A 27,828-nucleotide genomic window follows, 5' to 3' on the forward strand; every position below is an offset into this window, starting at 1 on the left:
ATTAATGAAATTAAAATGTTGAAACGTCAATATTTTCAGAAAAATGAACTCTACAAAATGGTTATCTTCATTTTTTTTTGAAAATAATTAAATAAAAAATATATTTTTTAACTTTTTTACCAGAATATAAACGTAAATTAAAACATGAAATATTTGTAGTTTTTGTTTCTGTGAATCTTATTAAAAAACTAGAATCATGATATCTCCATTATTTCAGGAGATATCGCAATGGGTAAATCCTCACGGGACATTCTGTATTATAATTTTGCGTTCAATTAAAAATATATTTTATTGTTCTTATTTATACTTAGTTGTATTACATAAAAAAAATGCATTTAATACATGAATTACTATATATATATCTATTTTTTAACAAATGTAACAATACAGTAATGGTCAACAACTTATGATAATTTAAAATTGTTTTTATTTAAATAGAAAATAATATATTATATACAAATTAAAATGAGTGCTTAAGTTATAGAAATGTATAAAAATATGTTTCGTTAAGATACTTTTTCATCACAATAAACTAATTTACATATAATTATTAAAATGCAAAATTATATTGTTCAGAATAATATAAATACTAAACAATTTCCGTTAAATGAAAAAAATTTATATCACTAACATTTATATTTTATTGTTTTCATTCTAATAATCTCGGGAATGTTATGTTAAAATTGTTTCTTAAATTAAATTAAATTATAAATACACAGATTGCGTGGATCTAATCCTTGGTCTTGCTTAAAATATTTATGTTTTATTATTTTCATTTAACGAATTAAGATTTATTGAAATTAAAATATAAGCCTATTTATTCATAATTTACTATATTAGTGTATTATTTCTGATTTAACTTTCACTTAAAATGTAATATTCTAAAGTCACGTAGATATATATGGAGTTTTATAAAAAAAAAATATAAGATTTAAGCTAGGGTATCATAATATTATAGTTTCTATATTTTAACTGTGGCCAACCTAAGCGTTTTTGTATGTGCTGTAACTTTCCTATTCCAGTGAGTTTTAATCTTTATTTTTTAATAAAATAAATATTCATTTTAAATAATATCATCATCAAAATTTAGAAGTATTAACATAAAATATGATACTATAAGGATATAACAATATAATATAATAGAGATATTATTATTATGATATCAGTTTTGGGTAAAGAAAAGTAGCTAATTAGTGAACAAGCAATACTGCCACTAGCGTACCCGCAGGATTGGCCTTCTTTAGCGTTGGAGTGTGACTTAGACAATTGGTTTTGTTTTATGTAAAAAGTTTAACCAAAAGTTAAAACCTTTAGTTTTACTATAAAAATATAAACGTTTTAAACATTTTAATCGACGTTCAAAATACTATATTAATACTAAAGCTTAGAATTGAATAATTTACTCGTAATTTAATTTTGATAAACAAATAACTTATAATTTAGTTTTTCTAAGAAACGATTTTTATTTTTCTGTAAAATTATTAACAATTTAAAAATAAAATAATTTTAAAAAGATTTAAAAACATATTCTTAAACAAATAATAGTTAATTTTGTTTATTAAAAAAAAAAAAACTGTATTTTCTAAGCATTACCGTTTTTCGCTAAAAAATGTGATAAATGATTTTAAAGAAATCCCTTATATCAGTTATATCCGCATTACTATTATTGTTATTTCATCGCAGGCGGAATCCGTTATTTATAAAAACTCACCCTCGATTTTTACGTGGGTTCAGAATTTAGTAAATGAAGTACAGACCACTAGACCAGTGTAAAATATTAAGTGTAAATGAACAAAACAGTCCATAAAATATAATTAATTTAAGAAAAATAAGAAATATTTGCCCTTTCATGGGCACCCTAACTGTCAATAAATCTCTTTTTTTGTATGGTAAAATGTTTTTCATAATATAATATTGAATGTGTTATATAGTATTTATTTTGCATTAATGTAGTTTTTATACATTTTTTTTATTTTTATTATTTAATGTATAATTATTTTTATGCTAAACCAATGTTATCTATTATTCATAATAGGTACATTTAAACAATGATTTTTAACTCTTCCTTTATTAACTTTTATACAATCTGCATTATACATATTATGTTATACATTGCGTGTCAAATATAAATCCAGCTTTAAATGTAATATCGTATATATGTTTGGAAATAGACTAATAATTATGTGAGTAACAGTAAAAAGTTAAGATGTAGATAATAGTTTGTGTCTTTATAATCAATATTAGTGATACGAGGTGAGCCACGTATATTGTAATCATTACTATTTGATGGATTTAGGTTCAGGTGTGATTAACAAATATCTAAAATAATTTATTAATTTTTTTTTTCGGAAAATGGAATATAACCTTCGGCAGAAAACGGTCACAATGACAACGGGGGTGGGTAGAGTCACTGGGGGAAAACAGAACCCCCCCTCGTTTTTTTCAGCCTACAGACAACACGTGTTTGAATGCGCAACCGTTACCATGCACGTGGTGTCTATCGGACCGGACTATACTTAGAGTCTTAGACAGTCTAGACCAGTGTTTCCCAACTTCTTTTACTCGCGGAACCTTTGCAGGAGCTTGAACGTTTTGTGGAACCCCCATTTGGAGCTTCTCTATGTTCAAATCATAATTCAAATTAAAAATATTATTAATTAATTTATATTTTCTCAAATTTCTCACAGAACCCTTGGATTCCGCGGAACACTAGTTGAGAAACACTGGTATAGACCATCGTTTCTTAACCTTTTTAGTCTCGTGACCCCCTCAAAAAAAAAAAGTGTAAAATATGGTCAATCACTTTGCGATCCCTCTTCTTTATCTATATTAAATATAAATTTTATTATTATCGTTATTTAATTTTTTTTTTTGTTAAATAAAAAATTTTGAATGAAAAGGTTAATTTTTTAAATCGGTGTTTTATTATTTTTGATCTACGCATAACATTATTTTATAAAACATAAAAAAGTGGAAAGTAGGTAACCATTCTAGTATAAAGTGTATAATATTGTCATCGAGATTTTTTTCACTTAAATGTATGTATTAATGAACACTTTCAATTCAATGATGAATTATTGCTTAAAATCATTAGGTTATATTTTATGTTATGTTTAAATTACTTTTAAGCATTAATGTAATAGTAAGTTCAATATTTTTTTGCAAAAAATTTGCATTTTAAAATGTCATTGTATGTATAAAATATGATAATATACATCAAAAGTTTCAAGTACTCACGAAAAATATTTTTAAATTACAATAAAATATATAGAACCTTTATTCTTTGTTTAAATATCTCATTTCTTTGAAATGTTTACTAAAAATTTCTTTACTAAAAAATTGTATCTATACATTTTTATAGTTTTTGTTACAGTATAAACTATCAATGAGATACCTTGTATTCAATTTTCAAATTTAGCTGTACTGATTAAACATTTTATAAATTCTTAACTACAAATGTATTTGTAAATGTTTATAAAAATAATCTAACTATTTTTATTTTGAAAATATTACTATTTATATAAAATCCTTATGCAAAAACTTAGTGTCATTTTTTGGAAAATATCAACTAGATTCAATTCTCTACAAGAAACCACCAAAAAAATTCAGAATCAAAGTATATTTAAATGTATTGTAAAATCAATATATTCATCATTCTGTTCAGAATTTAAAATTAATCGGATCAGAATATACCAATCTTTTGTTTCTGTTTGTTGAGATAATGTATTTTGTTACAATTTTTGTTAACAGTTAAGGCGACTCGCATTATATATTTCTCAGATTTTATGAATATAAAAATTATATTGTGTATTAAATTAATGGCGCTGGCTGCTCTAATTGAAAATTGAATCGATCAGAACAGGATTTAGTCACCAAATCTAGTAGATACCTATGCTATGTATATTATATTTATATTTTTATAACTTTAGAAACGTGATACTTTAAACTATCTTTAATTGGAAAACAAAAAATAAAATATATCATCTAACAATATAAATATTAGTTATAAAATATTTATAAAAATATAATTGAAAATTTTATATTTTAAATGTTTTTGATTAATTATACATAATTCGTAAAGCAAGAACAGCCATTGGTACAATTTTAATATAACTACATAGTATTTGGCTATTTTTCAGTTTAATTACGTTTTTTTGTCAAATAGATGTCTTAATGTTTAATGATCTGGTATATCAGATAACGAATAAATTAGCGAAGAAACTATCAAAAACCAATTACGATGTACGTCGTCGATGTGCGAGCACAAACAATTTAGTTACAACGTTACATATTGTAAAAAAAAGTTTTTCAATTTCTGTTTCACAATAATAGTAAATGGAATTGCAAAATTTTTTTCTTCTTGCCTCTTCCGTCTCGTCCTTTATAAAAACACCAATTGGACGTAATATCATCAATATTTAACTATAATAATATAATACAAGGTGTGTATGGTAATACATATTATACAATATTATATATTTGTTGCTGTCAATCTATTAAATAACATTTTTAATGGAAAAATAAAGACTTGCCATAAAAGTGCACAAATTACAAACGCAATGATATCCTGTTAGATGTCAAAATGAAAATCTGAAATGATTTTAAAATATTCTAAGAACATTTTGCCATCGATTAGGCTTGAGCGATGTGATACAGTCTGGATGCGTGTTATAAATAATATACCTTAAATGTTTCTGAGTAGCAGAACTACGGAAATACGAAAGAACTTTATTTTGAAAAACAATCCCGCTGTGGGTACATAATATTATTTTATTGAATACTAAAATAAATAACAGGAAAATAAAACGCATAACAATGAGACAATCGATAAAACGAAACAAAAATAGTAAAATATTCTTGTTATTCGAAGATTCGGGGATTCACCATCATAGAAAATAATATGTATTATAATACTTATTTAAATTGTTTGTGTTACAAAATCAATCACGGTTTAACATTGAATACTTAATACATTTAATTTTTAAATTCAAAACCATTGCTGAATATCATGTATCGGTGTTTTAATATTACGAATTAATAAAGAACGCGAAATTAATGTAATAAAAAAAAAATAGTTTTATTTCTATAGCATATATTTTTTTTTCGGATAACCTTTAACAGCAAATAAATGATTGATGGGATGCTAACGAAAATTTTGGACAAGTTAATAATATTATAATATTATAATATTTAGTCTAAATAATAAAGTCGATTGAAGAGGATGATTTTATGAAAGTGTAGTGATTGACAATGTAATACATTCAAAATAACAAATAGCTTACCCTGAGCGAAGAAAATCAGGAGGCGGTATTTGGTAAAAAAAAAAATAACGAAGGACTATTTGATTGTGTCCGAAACGAAATCGTGAGTAAAAAAAACTATATGTGAGAGCGTGGAAGTGATGTGTATCTGCGTAGTAAAGAGGTTTTTAGTCGGTGAACGTGATAACTGTTTAGATTTACAAACTCGGCGTCAAATGATCTCAAGGACTGAAGTGGAAGCAGTTCTGAAGCGAAAAATTCGAAAGAAAACATAAATAAATCATAGACGTCGGGTGGCGAATTCAAGAAGAGAACTCGAGAGTGCTTATTGCATCCTCAGGTTAGCAATATATTAGTAGCATCGTCGCGTATGCACCTCGTAATCGATTGATGTTGTTATTTATTTTATTTGTTTAAATAAAACAATATTTAATTTATCTTTTGTCGATCAAAAAGCTATGTGTTCTGTCGTATGTAGCTTATAAAAACAAAAAAAAAAGCTACTCGACCGATTTCGATGAAAGTTTCAGAGATCGTTGTTGTCAGAGTTGTCAAAAAAGTTTAGAGAGTAGTTTTAACCACGTCCAAAAATACAGCAAGTAGTGCTATATCCCGCATCCGTGGAATTAGTTGTTGGCAAACCGAGTTTGTACCGCCAACCGAGATACACTATAATAATATATCGAACCGAGTTATTCAGCAGCGACATATTATTATAGCGCCGCGCGTATTTTATGTCTGTCCGTTTTTATTTTTTTATTTATTAGTCAATAGTGTTGTTTACAGTGTTAACAATATCGTAATAATATTATCATCACACCGGCAGTGTATACAGCTGTTACTAACCTTCGGGTCTTCAGCGGGGCCACCGGCCACGACCGGCGTGTTCTGAGCACCAGTGCGACGCGCATGGAACCGCTGGCCTGCGTGCTCATGGCTGGCGCGGACGTGCGCTTGACGGCCCACGGGCTGCGGCCGGTCCACGCCCGACCGCCGCCCGCCCACAGGTGCTGTTGCTGTTGGACGTCCCGCGGGTGCGGCCCCTGTTCGCTGCGGGCCCGGCGCCCGCGGCCGCCGGACAGTATCTCGCGGCGGATCTGCTCCACGTCCAGCTTGTACGCGCACAAGACGGTGGCGGCTGCGGCCACGGCGGCACCGCTGTCCACCTGCGGCTCGGCCGCGGCCGTTTCCGTCGACGCCTCCGTGTTGCCTACCGCGGGGCCCGGTCACCACTTCATGACCGGACGCGGTCGTCGCGTGAGTCGGTCGATATGAACGAGTTGCGACGGTACGCTGACCGCCGACCGCCACCGACCGACCGTCCGTGCGGTAACGTGACGGTAACTGGCGACTGCTGCATCACACGTAACAACAACAACAACAACAACAACGGTATTTTATTAAACGACGCAATTCTTTTGATAGTTCAAACTCGTCGTCTCGATGGGTATTTACGTTTTTTTTTTTGAAAATATTCTTCCGAGCAGATTATTCGTTTGAGAGTTTAAACGTATACAAATTCGATTACCCGGTAAATAATCAGTGGTTATAAGTATACGACTGATTTTCGATGCACTTTGCGTATTGTTTTATGACGCTCGTGTCATTTACGTCATACGTCGTCTTATGTGTTCTCGAATCGAAACGAGAAGTTTTTCGTTTTGCGCATTTTGACAGTTTTCGATTTTCGAGATAATTTTTTGTCAGAACACATTAGGGTTTTACTTAAGGAAAGTAACTTTGAAACGTATTAAGGAGGCAAAGTTTATTTAGAACCATTATAGTTCCCAATTTAATAATCCAAAATTCCGTCTAAAATCTATAAAATCACTGTCGATGCGCTTATGGTCATACACGATGATATTGGAATATAGTTGTCTAGTTAACAACAAATTCCAAGTGCATAATATTATTGTAAATGCACTATTTATTGGTATTTATTTTTAATTAAGTATGCGAAATATTCGAATTTTGTTATTCAACATATTTGGAAAAATATTCTGCACAGGAATATAAAATCATAATTAGTATAATTGAAAATAGTGAAAACTTAAAAAAAATAGTAGTTATTATATAATCGAACAAGTGTTTTTTTTTTAAATATTATCTTTTAATATTGATATTATTGTCATTAAACTGTGTAATGAAAACATTTTGAAAAACGTTAATGCACTTCCAGATAACGAGTGTTTACTGTTTAAATAACCATCACCTAATGTCATTTCAGTATCATACACATATTTTTTATTAATTAAAACACATTACGATGCGGACACTGTTGATCCGCTATGGACCTCCTTGATTCTGCTGTTGGTTTTTGTGATTTTTTTTTCCATTTATGATAATTCTGGGGTATTTTATGTGTAGTGTGCACGATGATTGTTTTAGATTTAATTTTGCTTTTATATTTTAACATGTTTATGTATTGTTGTATACACTATACGCGTACATTGAAATGTTAGAAAATTTGTATTATATTTCTTTTTTTGATAAAAATATAGGCATAAACTCTGTTTCGCACGCACTATTGCGCATGCACTTCTCTCAGCGTCTTGACATTAAATTATTTCCTGTTCAATATTTATACGAAATAATATTCTTCAACTAACTGTAAAGGTAGTTAAGAATCAAAAAAATAAAATAAAAATCATTCAAACGTAAAATAGTAAAACGTCAGTATTTTATTTTATTTTTATTTATTTACCTACTGTACAGATATATTTTTATAGTACGCACTTCAGACGATCGCGTATGAGTGGATTTTTTTCTCACAAAAAAAAATCACAAAAGCCGGCAGGCAAGCCAAGCGGACCACCGTCCATGTACCTATATAGTACCTAGATTTTTAAACAAAAATCACCTTTATTTCCTGCAAATCATTAAGTAGATATCTATATATTTATTTTTATGTTGGTGTTTTCAAAACGAAATCTGAACAATTTTTTTAATTTATTTAACTTTCTCTAAGCTTTAATAGGATAGTGATTGAAAAATTGTGATTTTATATTTGTAAGATAGTGGTTATAGATGTTCAACAAAAAATTTCCGATTATAATAAGTACTAGCTAGAATATTACATGTATCTTATAGTTTCGTAAAACTATTTAAAAAAAATAAAATTATCCTTACTATATACAATTAAATAACTAATAAACAAACTTTTAACAAATTAATTTAGATACATGTTTTTTTAAAGAAAAAACATCTGCTTTGTAGTTTACAAATGGATGGTTTTTATTTGAAAAAAGTGTGTATTCCTTTTGAACATTTTTAAAATGGTAAAAAAAAAATCAAAATTTAAATACATTAATGATGAAAGAAAAATTCGGGGTAAACATGCTTGATGAATCATCTTGTACGTTACAATATGCGTATGATACGTGAAAAGACAAAACAGAAGACATAAAAAAAAAAAACACCGAGTGACACGTGTTACCTCTCGCAGTCTCGCCCCACCGTCGTGTACCCACATCATGGGTTGACGTTATTTTTTCGTAGTTTTCGTTTCCTGCACACTGGCGAGATATAGTATAATGATAATAATATGAATAATAATGGCACACCGCAATCTTTAAACTAGCGAATTCTCTATGGAAAACGTAGCCGTGGTGATAAAATACTTTTGGCGGGATGTAACCACACAAGCGAATTGCACAGTGCCTTTTACGCGGATTATTATTGTATTATACTTTACGTTGATTAGATATCGATTTCAACTATCGTACAATGACGAAACCTCATAATCCTTTGATATTATCAAATTTTACGGCATGACTGAAAAACCCTAACACGCGTCCATAACATACGTCAATTAATGCACATTTTTACCACTCTGTTATTATTATTTTTTTTCTTATCTATATGGACACCTTGAGATATTAATCAGGTTATCGTGTTCGATTGAGTATTTTTGAGAGAATTATAATTTATTTGCGAGTTTTTTCTATTTTAAAGATAATCATTAAAATACCAACGATAAACTATCGTTATATAAACTATATTTGTTTTTTCCAAAATAAACATTAAGTGCTCCTGAATTATTTGTGTTTGGCGAATGATAGGATGTTAAATTTTAATATTTTTCTAAACAATATAATAACGGCTTTAAAATAAAAAAAATTGTATAATACATTATTATTACTATTGCAAATCATATTGCAATAGCAGTGTTAATTAACGAGGTTTGGATTTTGTTTATGTGTAGATATAATATTGTTTTAATTATAGGTGATGATTGGAGAGTACTATGTGGCTTAGTACTCCAAAATTATTTATAGGTTATAGCCAAATATATTTTTTCATGGCATTAAAGTATATTATATAAACAAACAACAAAAGTGACGAACTATATTTATGCCACTGTGTATAAACTACAGTAATATTATATTTTATACGGAACGCGTACCGCAAATGTATGTTATAATAATATTATGTTCAAAGTCATTGTGTCAAAAATGCATTACGTGTACATCAATATTTAATAGTTAACACAATAATATCATACGCTTGTTATACGGCGTTAGGTGCGTAACGATAATTAATTGGTTTTATGACGATAGGTATTATAATTTATAATAATCTGCGTTGCAGCTGATGCCGAGTAAATATTATAAGTTCGGAATTTAGCACCATAGTGGTCATTATATTATCTAAATGCATAAAAAATGAATGCTTCCATCTTTGTCCGCTATAGACACAAAAAATCATAGATTAATTTAAATAAAACTTATATCGATACATTTCAAAATACCTAGTATGGGTATTGTACTTCAATCCCTATAGGTGACTATATAGTGTTGTTCAAATATGCATTTTATTTTGGCTCATAAAAATTGAACATTATTTTGTTAATAAAATACAAGTTTAATATTTGCTACAGCTAATAAAATAGTTATTTTAATTGGCTATAATTGTCCGTATTGTATTATATTTTTTAATTTAGGTAATTTAATAGAATATATAGTTTTATATAAACATAAAATTGTATAACATTGTAATATAATAGTAAATAAAGACAAAGTATGGTTTACATATTTGAAATACAAATAATATTCAACCTATTTTGACAAAAAAATGATAAATAATATTTAACTGAAGGAAAATGAAAATGATAAATATATAGATCATAGTATATAATCGGATTACATATAAATTACGCGTATGCAAATCCACAGGTTAGGTTTTTGACCAATCGGCACTATATTTTTTATAAATATTATTTGGGATCCCAGTTGGGTCTTATAAGAGCATTAGAACGGAAGCCACGGGTAATAGCAGCTATTATATTATATATTATATAAAAGACGACAGAGTGTACGGCTAGGGATTATAGAATGAATAAATATTTGGCAGATTTTGATGATTCAAAGAAGTTTTGGATAATCGATTGAACCAATTATTTTAGGGTGGCTTACCTATTATATTAATCATAACCGCATATTCGATTATATTATTTCTGCTTATAATTGGATAGGTACAAGTAAGAAAAAAAAGTTACTTATTTCTATCTACCGTAGGTAGATTTCCATTTAATTTATCCCCGGGAAACGCCGGATAATACAGCTAGTAAAATATAATAATAAAAGCGCATTCGTTCGATTTGTCGATTTTACGTGCACTTGGTCGTCAAGTTACGATTATATTACAATAACACCAGAGCATTTTACATTTATACCATAATAATATTGTGTGTGCATTATTATTATCGTGTGCACGTGTTGGATTTAACTATAATATAATAAATCACACATCGTAGATAGTTTTGGAAAATCGGCCGAGCGATAATCCCACACCCGACACGTTCATATTATATTAATCTGCGTGGCTCTATTTTGGCAATATGTAATACTATGCAGTTCATCCGGTCAAGTGGGTCAACAGACGATTACCGCAATAAACCAGGTGGTGGTCGTTATAGGTACTGATCGCAATAACGCGACAACGGTAATATATAGGAGTATAATATATCCATGAACCCAATTTGAGGTAGGTCTTAGACTGGCATAGAAAAATGTATATTATATTTAAAGTAGAAAATCTTCAATTTTTTTATCTATAATTTATGGTGAACATTAAACGGGGTTTTTATTTTTCATCCAATTATTTAATTTATTCAAAAAATTTTGTTTTTACAATTTTTCTAACAATGACGAATTTTAAATAATTGAAAAAATGATTGAGTTGAAAGTGCTTAAACAATAAAAAACTATGTCGCTTGTAAATCTATTTATTTTCTAGCTTTATCATAATTTGTATAAACTTTTTTCATTATTATTCACGATTGCAATCAGCTTTGTGACATGCCTAAGGTCATTCTCTGCAATGAGAAACATTATAAATTGACTTCCATGAGTCAGTATAGATTTACAAATTATAATAACACGATATAATTATTTACTGTATAATAATATATAGGTATCGACTAAAACTGAACAAATAATCACGAATTCTCGCAAATCGCATAAAGATTTAGATAGTTCAATAGCAATAACATACTAAGTGCCTATAAATACGACGATAATAATCTTGTGAAATGGATACAACATGTAATAAACACATAGCATACACTATAAATCGAGTAAAAACCAACATTTAGTTTTACATAATATTATGCGGTTTCTCTGTACCATTGTTGAACCTAATTACAGTGTATAAATTACATTGTATATGTACTTATAGCTTATGCCTACCTAAGATGTGTTGTTCTGTCCTACAAACATAACATAGCAAATTTTCGTTCAGTAGAAACAATTGAGTATTGTTAGCTTTAATATCAGAGTAAATAAACTTATTATAAAATATGAGGAAAAGAACATTATCTATACTCGAATGTTGAATTTTTTCGATATTTTAATTTTTAAGCAAAATATAATTTATATGTATTATTGTAAATTTTACAAGTTAAAAATATTCGTTTCTAGCTTAAAAAAAATAAAATATCGAAAAACGAACGTTTAAGGACGGATAATGTTCTTACCTTCAACTTTTATAATAGGCTTATTACTTACCTATTAAATTATTTTGAGCAAAGCAAACTTTCAAGTACATTATTTACAGTTAGATTTTCCAAATTTTATAAAAACATCTCGAGTAAAAGTATTTTGAAACGTCGGAATACTAACGGATATTATATTCGTGATTTACAAATAAAACATTGAAACATGCATTTTTGAAAACGTTCACTTGCGTTAAATATCAGAGCAAGTAAATTAAATAATTTAATATATAAAAGTATTTATTATAATTTATAATTAATGAATACAGATATTCAGAATAACAATAATTACTCAATATCTGTTTGTAAAATAATGATATATTTGACAATAATATTTTTAATGTGTCGTTTTTAAGATACCTTTATTATTATCAAAATATCCAAGGTCAAAACGACTGTAAATGGTAAGTTTAATATATACAATTATTGTATATTTCGTTGGCGTTTAATTTTTTTAAATTAAATGTTTAATGAAAAATCATTTTACGTAGGAACTAGGAATCTTTTTTTCAAAATTTATTAACGATGTATAGAAAATTTTTTTACATAACTCTTTGTGAAAATTTCACACAATTTGATTTGTATATATCCATGTACACTAAAAAAATATTTTAATTAAAATTAAGAATTCAAAAATATGTTAAAAAATGTTTTTAATAAAAAGTTACGTAAAAAAGAATGTTCTAAAAACGTAAATAGTTTTTGAAATAATAATTGTTTTAAATGGATCACCCGGTATTATATACATCGTAAATTTTAATATATGAATACAACCCACAAACGTTATAACGAAGTACAATATATTTTTTTTTCTAAATAATATTATAATAAAATAAGTACATACAAATTTTTCTTGATGGTTGTAATATAAAAATTATTTATTAAGTAAACAGCGATTTATATTATTATAATATAATGTTGGCTGAAAATAGTGTATAAAACTGTGCTGGCCACAATAATTCACATTTTTTCATTATTATAATAAAAATAACAATAATATATTTATTACCTAATACGTTTTGGCAGTTTTCGAAATTTTCATTTCGTATAAAGTCGTGAGCTCTAATTTTTTTTTTTTTACTTACTAACCATTCATTCTTTATTCGTTATAATGTGTAAGTTTTACTTCCTCATAGTTGAATTGTTCTTTTTTTATTAAGTAACTATTTTTTTTTTCGACGAAAGTTTTTAATTTTTTTTTTATTTTATAAGTACATTTATACTAATAACCTTCAAGAATATTATATTAGATTGAACTTAAATTTATGATTCGGACGTTTCGATACCTGCGTTTTTCACTATGTACATCAAGCTTGCTATTGTATTCAAAAACGAAAAAAAAGAAACGCGAAACGAATATGCCCTTCTCAAAGTTAAACTTTGATTAAATATAAAATGGTGATTTTTGATTATGGACGATGGTCTATAGTAGGATATGGTAATGTATTTTTACTTTTTACCTATAAGTTAAGATCACAGTCTATATTATATAGTATTTATAATTATTTGTCTCCACTGCAGAATAACTATAACATTTTTTTTTATTATTTAAAATAATTATTCTTATGTAAAGAAAAGTATCAATAATTTTTTTCACACTACTTCACCACACCATAACGTAATAATACGAACCAGTGATCTATATATCTATTGCTGACTTGTACCTACGTTTATCGCACAATACCCTCATTATCTATTTTAAAATATTGTGATTATTATGTGCAGTTCATTTATCTTTTATAAATATTCTTATATAGTATAGCTAGTATAACTAATCGTGTTTAACTTCAAAGTTGTGAAATAGCACAGACTGCTTTTTAGCATTACTTTAGTGAAACCAAATCATAACACCTTTTTTGATATTGTAGAAGCTAATAATAGCTATGTAATTTTTTGTATAAATCATTAAATCAAAAATATAGAAGCAACCACCGCAAAGATAATTATAATTTTTTTTTTAACAGAAATAAGCCTTGGAAACATGGCCATTGGTTGAAATTTGACGCTAAGATTATAATTATATTTCAATTGTGCGCTAATCATTGATTAATTTATTAATATTGATAATATATATAATGTTTATTTATGCTGGCTGAATACAACTTTATTTGTTGTCGTCAATTCCATGTACGACCACGCCCACTGTTATTATTATTATTAACAAGATTTTTTTTAATGCTACTTCTAGCAAGTGAAAATGAATATAATTATTTTTATATTTTTTTCCTCGTTGTTAAACTTTTTTTAATCATAATATTTTAAAACATATACATTATTAAATCTGCAGCAGAGAAATTAGTTATTTATATTATACTTAATATATAGTACAATATCGACTTTTGTAGCCATAATTGCAAAGTTATAAAAGGTACGGCCAGTCAACCCACCGATACAATAATTGTGAGTAAAGAAATAATATTTTACTATAATAATTAATTTGTTGAACCAAAAAAGTAAAATTTTTTCATCAGTAATTTATTTGTATTTCCTTATCCATTATAAGTTTAGTTTTTATGTAATAACATTTTATTACTTGAAACTGTTGTTAGTATTTTTATAGTACACACTACAAATATACAAATACATTATATTATTCATAATGCAGTTCATTGGTATTAGCCTGGAAATCTTGATTTCTGAGTACTACCAATTGGGACTAGCTGATCTCACTCATATCACAAGGAAGCAAATGACCTCACCCATGTTATCGTTTTTTTATGTTTTTCAAACTTTCCGTTAAAAAAAATATATGATTTATTCAAGTTAAGATTTTTTAGAATTGTAAATATTGCAAGTTTTTGTTGATTTGTTTTAAATACTTAAAATATTTGAGTTTTTTTTTTGAACAAAGTCGGTATTCTATTAATCTTCTAATTAATCAATATTAATATTTGTATGCCATATACCTATACCTAGTTACCTAAAGAACATATCTACGTTCCTATTTTATCGTATTATTAAAATGCGTTTATTCTATTGTATTTTTTTTTGTCGAAAGTTTTTATTTTTATTATTGCCCTTTTTTTGGATTCTATTATTTTTAGTTTGGCATATTATTTAGGCCAATGAAGCAGCCCTGTTCAGTGACTTGCCTCTACTGGTCGAGCACAATTAGGTTATAGTATAAGATTATATTATTTTTCATTGTTATATTTTGGTGTATAATTTATTTGAGCAATTTTAATTGATTATAAATCATAATTATACGTCTATACCGTAACATTTTGTGTGAAACAACAATAAATATTACTGTGAAGCCATTTTCTCTTTTTATATATTTCATTACAATTGTAAAATATTATGTTTGTGTTCACAAAACTAAATCAACAAAATTAATTTACATTCTCATGTCCATGTGTAATATATCTCGTTTATATTAAATACAGCTTGATTGGAAAAGGCAAGCATATAGAAAGTTTAGATAAAGCAACATAATATTTAGATTCAAATGTTCTGTACATATAATAGATTTAGGTCGTGTAATTAGTAGATACATATTTCAGAGAAAAGATATTAAAAAAAAAAAAATAAAAAAACCGTTTTTTGGTTTTTTCTATTTGTTTTATTTTTTATTTTAAAGGTCAACAGTTTGTTATACAATTGTTCTATAGACAAATAAAAGTGATTAAAGAATATTATATTTCTATTTGGAAGGATTTCGTTTTTTCATTTAACGAACCTAAATATTGAGTTTGTACTAAACTTAAGAACAATTATCGAGTCTTCATTGAATTTATTAGAAGATATGAATAACATAAAACCACAAAATACTTTAATCAATTTCAATCTAGAAGAAACTATAAGAATTCGAAGAAAAATAATTTGATAACAATTATATAAGAATCCAAAATGGACTAGGATAAGTCATATGTGAGGTCATTCAGAGACAAAAACATTTGGGTTGGAATAATGAAGCAACAATACCATACGAACAAAAAGAAAATAATAATGATAATAGTATGAGATCTACTAAACAGTATACCTTGTCAAGACATCAATTGAACCTAGAAAATGTCAAGAATATAGAAAATACAAGAAAATATTAATTTTGAATAGAAAAATCTTTACGTAATCTTTGCGGAATACAAAATATCGACAGATGGGGGGGTGTGATAAAAATTATATGAATTTGTAGTGCGAAACGGACACCGTTTTAGATAGCAATTGCTGTCGAAAATAATGGTAACCATCCGTGTATTCAAAATATCAATTATAATGAAAACATTTTTTCCTATTTTCAAAATAGTATGAAATGCAAGAATTAAACAAAACTATTAAAAAAAAGAGAGTATAATTAAAAATATTTAATTTTTATTATGTAAATTGTTATGTTTTGATGCAAGGTGGGCTACATGGTGATGCCTTAATTTGTAATAAACCATTTTAATTAATATTTAACTATAACTTGACATTAACATGGAACTATGTTGTTATTTCTTATACTATAACTACGTAAAAAAACAGTTATTTTTAGGCATTCAAGTATTTGTCGATAGTTAAACAAGTAACATATTTTTCAGTCGAAATGATTCATAATTTATTGTATTTATAGTTTTTCATATGTTTATATAATTATTTTTAATGTATGTCTAATATTATAATTTTTTTTTTAATTTTACATATATTAGCGTTTTTAATTTATTTTTCTAACACCATAAATCAAATCTATTCTAAATCATTATTAAAACATAACAGTGTGAATTTAGTACGGTATTCTTTGAACCAGATCATTTTTAACCTCCAAAATATCGTATTGTAGGACAACTATTTATGACGTCAAACCAGCTCTCTTTGCATTTTACAATAAATTATATTCGTCTTTTATAAATAATTTTGTTTAAGTTTATTTTGAAAATAGCAAAATATATATGTTTTCACTATAATTACAAACTTGATTATTCGAACGGTTATCATTATATTCTACAGCGTTGCGATCAAAGCGGTGTCGAAGACAGGAGAGCCAAATACGCTTAAGAGGATGTTATACCCGCATGTGTTGTCTTTGTCTTACTAATGTACATCGTAGCAAATTTGCGTTCAGCAGAACACATTATTTGATGTTGTTAGCTTTAATATATTAGAGTCGATTATTAGACTGAGTTATGGACATTTTAAACTAGTAATATTTTACATAGTTATAACTCACTTTAAAACTATAATATCAATAAAATCATATGGCATTTCCTAGATAGTATTCTTACCTTTAAGTTTAATAATAGGTAAAATTACTTCAATATTAAAACTAACAACATTAAATGTATTCTCCTAAACGCAAATTTGCATTTGGTACGATGTAAGTTAGTACGACAGGGACAGCACACGAGGGTGTAATGTTCTCTTAACTAAAATGGAAAGTTATGGCAAGCTATATCAAGCATTCCTATATCACTTGTATTTATTCGATAAACAATTATATCTCAAACATGGTTGACCATTAAAATAAAAAAAAACCATATAGAAATGTAATTAAAAAGAAATAGATACTATATTATTATAAGCACCATATTTAAATATTTAGATTAAATTTCAAAAAAATATTGATGGTAGAAGGGGTGAGAATCGCACATTTTTAAACTGATTAACTAGTTCTTCACAAATAACGCGTCATCAATAATTACAAAGTTAAAAGGTAATAGATTGACTTAAACGTGGAATATTCGGTTTTGTCTGTATTTTCGGCTTTGATATTATAAAATATATCATCAGATAACTGTGTTATCTGTTAAATTTTATGTAGCTGATGTGGTTTAGATTTTTTAGCAAATTATTTACGTTTTATCCCTATACAAACGTAGTTGACATAATATATAATACTATTGTGTTATCGTGTGGAACACGAAAATCTACTGGATATTTTAATTTATGATAGTGATATCAGTATGCATGCTATACAGTATATAAACATATTTTTTTTTTTTATCAACACGTGTTGGCTGGCCCGTTGGTTCAAATCGAATTCGTGTCATCGCTCACTGCAAGCTTTCCGAACAGGAAATGTTGTAAATCTAATATACTTCAAATCGACCTTATACACACACACGAGTACAAGTATTTGATAAACGTGCACGCTGAGGGATTTAGAACTGAAAAAACCCATTCAATATACATTTTCAATCAATGTAAATTGATCCGATCCATTGCAATGCCGAACCTGTGGGGATGACTATTATATTATATATGAATTCGTCTGTAAAATCAGTAAGTATGATACCCATATTATTATTGTCATTTGACCTAATCTGTAATATAACAATGATTATTATATATGTAGATGCTAGTTTTTACGTCACAAGTTACAATAAATAGATTTTTTTTAGGTATTTTTGGATTAAACGTTTAACAAAAAATTGAGTTTAATTTACAATACATCGATGGGAGGAAATTATTTCACTTGATTAAAAACTACCTATCCGATTGTTGAAGAATTCAATATCTGCGTTGATTTTATTATAATAAAATATACGCGCGGAGAGCATAATGAAAATGTTATTACAGTTCAAAATCAAAATAAATAAATCAAACATGCAATTGCAGCCATACAATACACACCGTATCACCAACCATTGAAAACATGCATATTGTAATTAATATAACAAATACAGTTAATAATACAATTTATTATTGTTATTTTTTCAAAGTGACGAGGAAAATAATACACAAATATAATTATTATACTCAACTACGTTACAATTCGTGTACGTAATGATTTCCGGTAGTATAAATCCCTCAAGAGCGAAGATGTATCGGTTTGCGAGTATAACATAAAATAAAAAAATAAAAATAAACCAAGGAAAAAACACGAACAGGAAGTAAAATAGTGTATCTACTACATAGTGCCCCTACAACATGGATGATAAATCCAAATACAAGAGCGCCCCTTGGGACTTTGTGTGACTGGGCACAAAACGTATACACAACGACACCATGTTATAGGAAAAACGAAGTGATCGAAGATTTTGTTTAAGTTTTTGACTAGACCAAAAAATAACTATGAACAGTATAATATTGTTATTTGTTAATGCACTGGTCTATAATAATTATTATCAATCAGGTTAAAGTCAAAAGTTGTATGCGTCGTTTTTGCATTAAATTAGCCGAACAGTTCGAATAGTATATTGTTACCTATGGTATGATGTACGAAATCGAACCAAAACATAAATGTTTTGAGTGTTTCTGCAAGTCGCATGTAATATATATATATAAATAATAATATACTTACTCAGTGCTCATATAAATTATGTACCATATTTTATTCCATTTATTGTCGGAATTTGATTTTAAAATCATATTTACATTAATAATATAATATTAATATATTATATTTTTGAAAGTTAAAATTGTGTCACTAAAAAAAAAAGTTTTATTTTTGTTTATTTATAAAAAATCAGATCATCGTTTTACTATTGTTTTCAACTTACTTAATATAAAAATAAAAGATAAATTAAAATAATTATTCTGTCTACTTGTAACTACAGTCGGAAATTGTGGATAATTGTATTATTTTTGTGCGTTATTAGATTTTAGTTCATTATTTAAAGACAAACGCATGTTTGTTTAAGTCCTTGCTTTTCATGCATGCATTTCTGCAGAATCTCCTATAATTATATTACAATGATATACGCGTTACAGTAGATTGCGACATTAGCACGAATGCGCTTTCCGTCTTGGAAGTTGGAACTACTTATATAACTTAGTGATTTTTTTCAAGTCAAATTTTTTATTATTCATTTTTAAACATCAAACTTATTCTAATTCTTTTTGTTTTGTATCAATAATTATACAGTACACAGTGTCACGCTCTATGTCAATATCTATCAAACGTTATTTTTGATATACATTTATAATAGTAAACATTTCAATATAATATAGGATACACTTAGATACGGCTTTCATATAGTATCATATTTAATGTATACACGTCAATAATTTAACATAATAGAAACAGAGAACGTGGTCAAACACTCAAACCCCAATAACCCTTGATAATAATATAATATTATAGTCTTTAGTAGTGTGTTGTGAACTGGTCTTCATACAGGGGCACAGCTATAATAATATACTATATAAGTAAATACGTCTTTGTAAATGAATGCCTATCTACTTCTAATACAGAATATCACAGTACCCTTGTGACCTTCTGTATCTATCCATCACAAATGCATAATATGAGATGTCCTGCAGTATTCGCATAATATCTAATCTTGAATATTGAAACGCAGAGTTTGCTTTATTCATTAATAGTATGAAAAAGACAACATATTTTTCATTTTTATTCCAATTTAATTATTTTCTTTTTTAAAACATTCATCTTGTTTTGAGTCAATCAAATTTAATTTTTCTGCCCCGATTTTTATTCGGAATTTCAGAATCCTCAACTAACGTATGGACGTATAGGAAAGATTATTTACACCTATTTTTTTCGGCGTATATTTTAATATGTTACGTCATATAATACACACATATTATATATTATATAGGTACATATTATACGCACGGTCGAATAATTGTGCAAATACGTATACGATGGTGCGCTACGGATTCGTATTAAAATTCCAAAGAAAGGTCCGTTGATAGTGAGCCGAAGGGTTATAGGACTTATAAAATTTGATCGCGCGATCAGAATACAAAACATGTTCTCCGTTTTCAAAAAAAAAATCAAGATTAGTTTTATTAATACGTATATTATTATTATTATTATACTATGAAGTTTTGACTGACGTATTGTTTTAACCAGCAAATTATAATATTTCATTATTATTTAATACATATTTGTTTTAATACCTCGAGGACAATAATTCATGATTTAGAATGAAAACAACGGTATACAAATGATAAAAATTCCAATATTAACTGCGATGGTCCACTAGGTGTAGTTATCAATTTATCATAAGTATGGATGCGGAGTTTATAATTACTCAACAATACAGGTTTTAATCTATTATTTAGATTTATGACAACTGGAATTAAAACTTGACTATAATATTTATGTTTAGCTCTTTTTTTTCTTTTCGTGTGAAACCTATTATATCTACTTCCTTTAGTCTACTGGTGATATTCCTCTCGTATGTGTGCTTTATAATAATAAAATAATATAATATATTAGGTCTAGGATATATGCTGATTCACCAAACATGTTCAATCCCATTTTATCATTAGTTTAATAAAATTCTGATTTTTTAATTTTTAAATATACTTAAATACAGATTACGGTATTTTCAAATTCTTGAGATTTTTTAACTATATAAGGACTATTTCTATTTTTAAAATTATAAATAAGATTTCTACTGTTAACCCGATGCCTATTAATTTTAAAACATAAGTTTGTATCACCACAAAACACTTCTAAGTAGTACAAAAAATCATAAACATTTTAAAATTTGGTATATTTAAAAATTACAAGAATCAGAATTTAAATACATTTATTATCAAATAAATGAGGTTAAGCATACTTGGTGAATAACAGTATAACACTGTACAAATACAAGATACGTCGTCTACGCATCGTTTATGGTGTGGTGAACACAGTAGGCTATGTCACCCCGTTCCACAGGTAGGTGGTATACTTGTTAACTATATCATATAATATTGCCATCGTCGTTATTATGCGTTCCGAACAAACATACGCGCTGCAGTGACCGAATTATCGATCGTGTTCCATCGTGTACCGGATGTGAATATTGACAGAGAAAAAATACATTTTTATAAACGCATAATTTTTATAGAAGTATTGTACAGCACACGCTACCACGAGTAACAATAAATAGATCTATGCATTTGTTATCGACATGTTAGGTTAAGTACCTATGTTTATATGTTTCAACATTTTCAAACAAATAATCTACTTAATGTTTTACAAGGACAGTTTTTATTAAAAAAAATAAATGATAGTGCTATAATATGATACTCGTATAATGGCATTTACTCATGAAAATATCTAAAAATATGGCGTTTGGTTGGGTAGGTTTACATATAAGAAGTCTAAAAATCAGAATAATTTGATTTGATTAATATACTATATAAAAATATAATAGTGGAGCGATCATGCTTGAGTGAATCACTCTGTACAATATAGTATTATGTGTTATGAGTTAGAATAGTAAAGTTGTTATTTTAATTTTTGCGACTCTTTTAGCATGTGATTATCAATTATCAGACAACACACTATACTAAGCTTACGATTTAAGTTATCTATTATTGTAATTAATTCAGTTATTAAAGAGAATTTTAATCTTTTATTTAAATTATTATATTTTCAGACATTTTTTTAAGCTATATAATATTATGTAATATATATACCGCAGTATTGTTATTTAATAATAAAATAAATTATCAAAATTGCAATTTATTATACATGTATATAATATATTTTACAAGATATAAGGATACTTATAATGTAACTGCAACTTTCAGTAACCTAACCTAATAGACCAGTCACTGTCTCCGATCATAATTGTTTTTCTCATAAGTTATGAGTAAGGCCAACAATTACATACCCTAAAAATCTATAAAACTTGTATGCAGTAGTTATACCCTAAACATTACCAAAATAAGCCCTTACAATATACAAAAAAAAAAATGTTATTGTAAAAATGATTAAATGATTTATTGACTGACCAATAAAAATATGTAAATGCATACAAGTGTTGGCCTTACTTATGAGTCATAACGCAAAGAATTATCATTAAATTCAAATCGAACATATTATTATACATTACATTGACGATGTACACTAAACGGTAAACACCTTCTTGATAACCTTTTTTTTTTATTCCAATTTTTTTTTTCTAGCTGAAACTATATACGTTTTATACGTAATGTATTAGTTTGTCGCTATTTTCCAGTTCCATCACTAATATAATGTTATAAGCATCAATGCGCTTTTGAGTTCTGAGTCTGAAATGATGTTCATGTAGGTAATATTATTTTTATATTATTATATCATAACTAGCTGGCCCTGCGTTGTCCATTAAAACATTTTTTTCTTTTTTTCCATTTATTTTTTACACCAAACCAAACCTAAACAAAAGCCGGCTGGACTACCAATCAAACCAAATATATAAATATGGCTTCAATAGCTTTTACGGATTCTGAGATTATCGAGTATAGGTACTAATTATTAGTATACAATATTATGTATATGTAAAGATAGTGTCTCGCGAAAAATTCGTCGTTTTTTATCAATGTCCTATCAACAGGCGAAACTTGTTAGAGTGATAATAATATTTGTACAACATTTACATAAAAAAAAGTCAATTGCGACATCTTTGCTGAGAGCGATTTAACGAGCTCTTCTCGTTTCCACCGGGTTTACGAACGGATACTTTTTTTTGACTACACTGTTTGTATGTTATACATTTTGAGGTCGGATAAAATAAAGCACGCGAGTAAAATAAAAACTGTATTCCGGCCGTGAAAATATATTCCATGCCAACACTATCAAACACAAACACACATCATTGTACACTAATTAAGTCGATGGGTTAAGATTTGAAATGAAAACGCGTTACTAAAGAGCAACGAAATCGATGATATTATTTTTTATAACCGTCACAATAATATATTTATGAAAAAAATAATAATAAATAATATAAATAATCATTTGAGTTACCGAAAAAATAAAAACAACAAAAATCAATCATTTTAAAATAAATTATTTGACTTTTTACGATATTAACTATGGCGAAAATTCATTCACGTGACTGTATTATCGTTGTTGGTTTCGTGCGTGGACCGCGTAAACAACTCGTGCAACCTTCGTTGGCGTCCGTTCGTAGCCTTTTTATGGTGCACCATTGTTATGATAATAAAAAGGAACAACGGACCCGTTTTTTGACGACCGTAAATATAATTAATAAAAAAAATCATAAAATACAAATAAAATAAAAGAATCTTCGCGAACATAATATTATTTGGTATGACGTATATTGTCGGGCGTACTGTCATTTTGTCGCGCGTCAATTCGTCATCTATCGATATTGACTATATTATAAGTCGTATAAGGTACATTTATATATTCGATATCGTTTATTTATCGTATATTTATAGTTTTCTTTTTTTTAATGCTATAATGATTCCATAGCTGTTTGTCTGTATCGAACAATATACCAAAACAGTGTATAACAGTATGCTAAAATACGTCTTTACAATTTATAAAAAGCTAGCGTGGTCAGATATCTAAATGCACAATGGTTTTATTCTCAAACAATTGAGAAAGATCGGAAAAAAATAATTTGTAATGAAAACAAAGATTGTACTGGTTGTGGTCAAACATCCTTGTTTTACAGATTTACAATGAATTTATGTTGTGACCAAAAACCCAAACGAAAATGACCTCTGAATTTAAATAAACTACAATAAATGAAATCTTGATCGGTACACTAAAATAATGCATTTAGAAACGTATGTTTCTAAATTGATTGTTAATACTATAAATGTACAAAATTATACTTTATAAATTTATGACTTTCAATAATAATATTATGTTACATGGCCGTTACAAGACAGATGTGTGTAAAAAATAAACAATAATTTTTTATCCACAAGTAATTTTTGACAAACTAATCAGTCATATTTTAAATAAATACATTTCTTAATAATATAAATCATCTCTATTGGACAGATGACCAATCAAGCATATTGGATATATTGTGAAAAGTTAAGATTTAAAAAGGACGTCTATCAATTTATTACAGACTAATTGTAAAATATTTTTTTCATAAAGTAATATAAAATATAACTTTTTAGTTAGTCTAGTATACGTAAATCCTATAATACTATAGTACCGAGTCTTATAATTAATTGTTATACTTTAATTATAATTTTTATAATAGTTAACGTTTCTCTGATATACACAAAATTGATTAGTTTTAGAATACGTATTCGTTTTTATATCTTGCATTCTTTTGTTTTATTTAATTTTTTGACATGTATGTACATTTATTTTAAATTTGTTCATTTGAACTATTAATATATGTATTTTTTAGGTTAAATGGTTTAACTTAAACCTATTTTTAAAATACTTTGGTCGATATAATTAAGCTAAAATTGAAATTAAATAAACATTATATTATTTTGTCTCGCATTTCTGTATCTTATTCATATTAATAGACGTCTTAACAATGCGTTTCATACACGACAACCTTACCCTTATACGCATGAGTTGTTATACTCAATAATATATACCTAAGTACTCATCTGGGTTATTTCCGCCAACTAATAGTGGTCTCGTTACTTTGATAATATATAACTAAGAAAATTATAAAAATATAATTAAAAAAAATTAAAATCTATAAGGTATAGTAAAATACAGCAACAGTAGCAGTGTTTTGTTGTATTTTACACTTTTACCATAATAATATTATGTATTATATATTTATATTTGTGAGAACATTAAAAGTAAATTTTTATTCAAAGATTTATGATTTTTTTTCTTTCATGTACTGAAGTTATATTTTTATAAAACTTTGGTGGTGAATATTACTTTATACAATTCTTTTTATGGAGTTAGGCCCCATAATAAAGGCGAATAATGATCATAATGATTAATGATTTATTTTGAATTCTTGTAAATGCGTGTATCTATATAATATTTCTTCTATATATATATTTTTATTTATTTACAAACATTTTTTTAAAAAAAATTGTATTATTTTTCAATACGTATACCTACAATTAAATAACTGAACAATGAAATTCTAACAGTCTATAAAATATTTTCCTTGAGGATTTATATGTAAGTACACTAAAATGAGCTGTGTATAATCAATACGAACACAAGTCACAAAATTGAATCACGTCCACAACAATTTATTTATTATTACATTTTTTTGTTGGATAAAGCATTAATTGTATTTGATTGAATAAAGCAATCTACACTGCAGAATGGAATCCGACAACCGACGTGTATATGTGTATTGTTGAAGTCTTCACTTGGCTCATCGTTTCATCTGTCCACAATATTCCCATGAAATTGTCCAATAACATCGTAGGCTTATCGTTATTAATCTCTTATCACACGTTTAATATATCTATACTACACGATATATACCTATATAAGTAATAATACGTTACACTCCTCCGGGACGAACAGTTCGAAGTAAATTGCCCACGTTTTATCTGCTAAAGTACTTTAGCAATTTGTTCTTTGATTGTGATGGATCGGATTGGATTGGAGTTACCGGTGATAGATTTAAAAGGAGATATTAAGGACTTGTGTGCGGGTACCAACTACATGCTATTCGGAGATAAAGCCACAAGATAGTCCACTTTTCGTTTAAACTTACAATGCCCTTTTCGGATAGTACAATTTTTTTTTTAATTTACAATTATAACAACTGAATTTTACAGTTTTAATACTTGATTTTAAATTAATATTATGGTAAACAATTAATAATTCAAGTTTAACTTTATTTTTGAAAAATAAACTTTAAATGTAACTAAAATTACATTAAATACTGTATTAAGTAGTAAAATTGTTCATATAAAAATTAGTTTTTTAATTTGACTAATATAATAATATGGCAAATATAAATAATATTTATATAAAATACTATTTTATTTTATTATAATTTCATACATACATTTTTCAAACAATATAGTTATAAAAAAAAACTTTATCTTATGTTTTTGACATATTCGTGTAGATATATTTTGTTATCATTATTATTATAATATATAGGTATTTTTATTCGATTAATATAGTCGGAATTTTTAATTTTTTACTTACTCATGAAGTCATATTTTATTTCACACAGTTATGTGGAATAATTTTGATAATTAAAAATTACATATATGTACATAATTATATCTAATTAAATATAAAAATTGTCAAATTCAATTGTTGTAATAAATTGTAAATTTTAAAGAAAACTGTAGTGATCGGAAAGGGGTGACGCATAATATTGTATATAAGATGGTCAAACAGTATTCTCTAGAGACGCGTACCTACTTGGTTTACTTGACGTATTGTACGTTTTCCTGAGCGGTAACATTTTTCTGCCAGCTTTTATGAGTATCTCTAAACATCATTTCGGTCTGTACGATGTTCGATAGTAATCATCTACGGTTTGCGTTCATCGAATAATTTTAAAAACCACTACACTCCTTTCGCTTTGTTAGCCAGATATGTCATCTTTTAGATTCTGTAGGAACTAAAGAGTGGAGGGAGGAAAATGAAGGTGGTTTTGTAATGTCACATGCTTTTCTTGCGCATGGATTGATTTAAGTAAAAAAGTTTATAGATAGAAAATGTATTACATAGGAGCCTTTTTGAGCGAGCGATTTTTTCTTTTAAATTTCATCGTCGTTTTCTAAAAAAAATCTCTTTGAGAAAAATAAAAATAATAAATTAAATAAATTTGGTGTATAATAATTTATCGACAACCGTTACGGGTCTTTATCAAATCACGATCAGTTATTTTGGACATTTAATCTTAGAATCGCAATTGAAATGCTAAAGTTTATTTTTAGGCATAAAAGAAATAACTCTATTTAAAAAAATGAAAATCCATACAAAATACACAATACAACAAGCAGCTTACTCACAAGAATATCTTTTTGAATGCCATAATGAAG

General features: G+C 27.2%; 1 protein-coding gene across 2 annotated transcripts in view; it reads right to left on the minus strand.

Annotated features, from left to right (window-relative positions):
* The window catches only part of LOC132921822 (cAMP-specific 3',5'-cyclic phosphodiesterase), a 622,929-nt gene that overhangs the window by 435,648 nt on the left and 159,453 nt on the right, over positions 1-27,828 (minus strand). Inside the window, exon 1 of one of the 2 annotated variants that reach the window (XM_060985045.1) lies at positions 6,108-6,485. The exons of the other annotated variant lie outside the window; for it this stretch is intronic. Within the exon in view, the coding sequence (XP_060841028.1) occupies positions 6,108-6,196 (89 nt within the window). The 5' untranslated portion in view covers positions 6,197-6,485. Of the gene's footprint in view, positions 1-6,107; positions 6,486-27,828 lie in introns of those variants that run through there. 2 annotated transcript variants of the gene reach the window in all.

The sequence above is a fragment of the Rhopalosiphum padi genome, chromosome 2 (assembly GCF_020882245.1).
Source record: "Rhopalosiphum padi isolate XX-2018 chromosome 2, ASM2088224v1, whole genome shotgun sequence".
Taxonomy (NCBI): Eukaryota; Metazoa; Arthropoda; class Insecta; order Hemiptera; family Aphididae; genus Rhopalosiphum; species Rhopalosiphum padi.